Source organism: Patella vulgata, chromosome 2 (assembly GCF_932274485.2).
Source record: "Patella vulgata chromosome 2, xgPatVulg1.2, whole genome shotgun sequence".
Lineage (NCBI taxonomy): Eukaryota > Metazoa > Mollusca > Gastropoda > Patellidae > Patella > Patella vulgata.
The window spans coordinates 43,399,444-43,403,656 of NC_065880.2; the positions used below are offsets into that span (position 1 = coordinate 43,399,444).

The 4,213-nt window shown below is 36.2% G+C and overlaps 1 protein-coding gene across 1 annotated transcript; it reads left to right on the forward strand.

The window, feature by feature from the left end:
* Positions 1-1,861: 1,861 nt before the first annotated feature.
* LOC130010477 (tubulin alpha-2/alpha-4 chain-like) lies at positions 1,862-3,223 on the forward strand (the record flags this gene model as incomplete). Its single annotated transcript, XM_056098753.1, has 1 exon — positions 1,862-3,223. A coding segment is annotated over one exon (1,362 nt), but the record flags the coding sequence as incomplete, so codon positions are not given.
* Between the last annotated feature and the right edge of the window lie 990 nt (positions 3,224-4,213).

Sequence of the window (4,213 nt, forward strand, 5' to 3'; positions counted from 1 at the left end):
AACAGATTTATTACTATTAGCATTTACTAGTTGAAGATTTTAACTGCTAGATTCGGACCCCATGAGGCATTCTGGGTTATATGTCTTGCCATCATTCGCACAGACTGGTTTGTAGATAAATGTACAGGCACGTAGACAACTACATTCTCCAGCAGCAGGTTGTTTCACTAGACTGAAACCCTTCTTAGCCATTCTAAAATATATTAAATACATTCTCATCAATAATCTCAATACGAAGGTTAATCAATGTTTGTAAAGGTAGGCTACGTAAACTATGATCCGGGTATAGACAGGGGTAACTCTTTCACCTCGCAACTTGAATTTCATATATTATTTTTATTATTAAAGATTTGTCGTTCACAACACATTATACAAATGTGATAATATCGTGCTATCGTCGAAATAAGTTCTATTCATGTAATTTCAAAATTAAGACAATGTATAATCTAACTTCTTATTTGTTCTTCCTAAATGGAGATTGTAATAGTCATATTTTATTTCATTTGATGTTATTTCTATTATGAAATAAAAACAAAGTTCTCTTTACGTGTTTAGCATGAACATCTAACAAATTTAGAATTGTTACAGTTCCACATAATTGTTCAATTCAGTCAAGTAATTTGTTTAATATTGAACATGTGTCCATCGAGTCCAGTACTTTGTTTTATTTTCTAGAAGAATAACGCTATGTATGAATTTCCGTACTGCTAATGCAACCTGGTATCTAGTCGGGGACTACTATTAAGTTGAATCTAATTAAGGCATCAGAAATAGAAATACCGTTTCGTCCCCATATTTGAAATTCCTAAACGGTATATCTTCAAACTAATCCAATAAAATATTTATGCTGAAAAATACCAATATGGGAATTTGTTAAGGAACTATAATATAATTTTTAAGAATGATAAATAATCATAACTAATCTAATTATCGATAATTCATTAACTGTATACTGTCATTATGTGCTCTCTTGATGAAAATCAATTGACATTAAAACTTTGTTGTTTTATGAAATGCACGGACAGGTATATAGGTGATTGAAACCGATTTCTGTTGTATTTGTTTTTTCAAAACACTTGTAATGGCTAAACATGACAATTTCCTAAATTATTAATATTATAGCACAATTAATGTTTAAAACACATTGTTTAACAGTATACTGATATATTTTTTGTATTATTTACAACGGCTACAAATGGAAATGTGGAAATTTAACTTTTTGTCTGTACCATAAAAATAACTAATATATGTAGATATACAAACTTCTGTTATATTGTTAATTTTATCGTGAATCTACAACTTTTATAGAAACGTAATTAATACTATTAAGCTAATTGGTTTAACTGTATGCTAAATAATCAGACAAACTGTTTAAATTAACAGTATTCCTTTCTATTAATCCCATATTGTTAATCCGTTAATCTCTATTACAACCAAGGTTTTTGTATATATGTAACTAAGTAACCCAGGGTTTTATATCCAGTTTATAACGTTGTAGTTAACAACAAATATATACCTATATAATTCATCATGTTAACTATTCTAATCATCATTTACTGACTGTTCTCCTTGTAAGAACATCTACATTTAGTTAAACCAGATCTAACTTCAGTTTATATACTAAACACCTACTACTACACTTCAAAATGGTAAGTAAATAATACTTTTCAGATAACAAAATTAAGGGCGTTTTGTAGATGAAGTCGAAATAGACCGATTATTCGTGTTAATGTATATTTTACAAATTTCATTTAATATAAATTTCATAAAGAATTATTGATTATAATTGAATATATAATACAGTTAATCTCTTTTACACTGAATACACTACTTACCTGTACTTAATGATTCGTTTCTCTTCTTTCAGCGTGAATGTATCTCCGTCCATATTGGCCAGGCTGGTGTCCAGATGGGAAATGCCTGTTGGGAGTTGTACTGTTTGGAACATGGTATCCAGCCAGATGGCCAGATGCCATCAGATAAAACTATTGGAGGTGGAGACGATTCCTTCAACACTTTCTTCAGCGAGACCGGTGCTGGTAAACATGTACCAAGAGCTGTGTTTGTTGACTTGGAACCAACAGTTGTAGATGAAGTAAGAACTGGTACATACCGACAACTCTTCCACCCTGAACAACTCATCACTGGTAAAGAAGATGCCGCTAATAACTACGCTAGAGGACATTACACAGTGGGTAAAGAAATCATTGATTTGGTTCTCGACAGAATCAGGAAGTTGGCTGATCAGTGTACCGGTCTACAAGGATTCCTTATCTTCCACAGCTTTGGCGGAGGAACCGGCTCTGGTTTCTCTTCCTTGCTCATGGAAAGATTGAGCGTCGATTATGGCAAGAAATCTAAGCTTGAATTCGCCATCTACCCAGCTCCCCAGATCTCCACTGCTGTGGTTGAACCCTACAACTCTATCTTGACTACTCATACCACCTTAGAACATTCTGACTGTGCGTTCATGGTGGATAATGAAGCAATTTATGATATCTGTCGTCGTAACCTGGATATTGAAAGACCAACCTACACCAACTTAAACAGATTAATTGGTCAAATTGTCAGCTCAATCACAGCTTCTCTAAGATTTGATGGTGCCCTCAACGTCGACTTGACCGAGTTCCAGACCAACTTGGTACCCTATCCACGTATCCATTTCCCTCTAGCTACCTATGCCCCAGTCATCTCTGCTGAAAAAGCCTACCATGAACAACTGACTGTTGCTGAAATCACCAATGCGTGTTTTGAACCCGCCAACCAGATGGTAAAATGTGATCCTCGTCACGGCAAGTACATGTCATGCTGTATGTTGTACAGAGGTGATGTTGTTCCCAAGGATGTCAACGCTGCTATCGCTACCATCAAGACCAAGAGAACCATCCAATTCGTTGACTGGTGTCCAACTGGTTTTAAAGTCGGCATCAACTACCAACCACCAACTGTTGTACCCGGAGGTGATTTAGCCAAGGTCCAGCGAGCTGTCTGCATGTTAAGTAACACAACTGCTATTGCTGAAGCCTGGGCACGTCTTGACCATAAATTTGATCTGATGTACGCCAAGAGAGCTTTCGTCCACTGGTATGTTGGTGAAGGTATGGAAGAGGGTGAATTCTCTGAAGCCAGAGAGGATTTAGCTGCCTTAGAGAAGGATTATGAAGAAGTTGGAGTTGATTCTGTTGAAGGTGAAGGAGAAGAGGAAGGAGGAGAAGAATACTAAACTTTATTTACGATAATTATTTATTTATTGATGTTAATAAACGGCTGATTTGCTCTCCCATTCTCTTTGTTGTTCCCTTGTTTGTGATGTTCGTATTAGATAGCAGCTCTGTACTGGAGTTTATGGTGTTGCAAAGTCTCACATATACTAGCTTATGAACGATAAAATAATAATATACTCTGATGTCTGCTCGTAAAAGACTGTAAATAATGTTTACGATGGTGCCCATTGGGTACGGTTTTTATTTGTATATACAATTAATACCCCATTGGTGATATAAGACGCGTGTCGGTGGAGGCGGCGAGGTCGCGATCCATACAATTTGTAACCCTGGTACTTGTCAGATGATAAGATACTAGGTAAGATATCCGTTCTCCCAAGCATGAAACTTCGCGGGATAGAAGTAAGACTTTCAGTGTTATAAATAGAATTTTGATACTGAAAGTAGAACCAAAATAAAAATAACATGAAATAAAATATAAATAGCAAATTTAAAACCTTCCTTTACAAGGAACAAATAAAAAAGGCAAGAGCCCCAGAGATTTTTGAAATACAGACTGTCGGAAATGTAGTCTTGCAGTAGCTCATACACTGATCGTTGAGATAAATAGATCTGACCAGATGACCACTAGTTTATCCGATCAGAGTGAAACGTGTCAAACGAACGGACTTGCCAACCTCGACGAAGTCCCATCTTGAGCGCCAAAGTAGCGAGCCCTTATTTTGAAAAACATAAACAGCCTGAAATGGCACCGATTGTCGAGATAAATAAAGTTGACCAGATACCGCCTGTCGCCTGATCAATAATTTATCCAACCAGAGAGGAAAGTGTCAAATGAACGGACTTGCTAACCTCAACGAAGCCCCATAAAATTTGAAAAATAGCCTGCCGGAACTGCACACTGGAAGTATTTCAGGCACTGATTGTTGAGATAAATAGAGTTTACCAGATACCGCCTGTCGCAAAATCACTAGTTTATCAGACCAGAG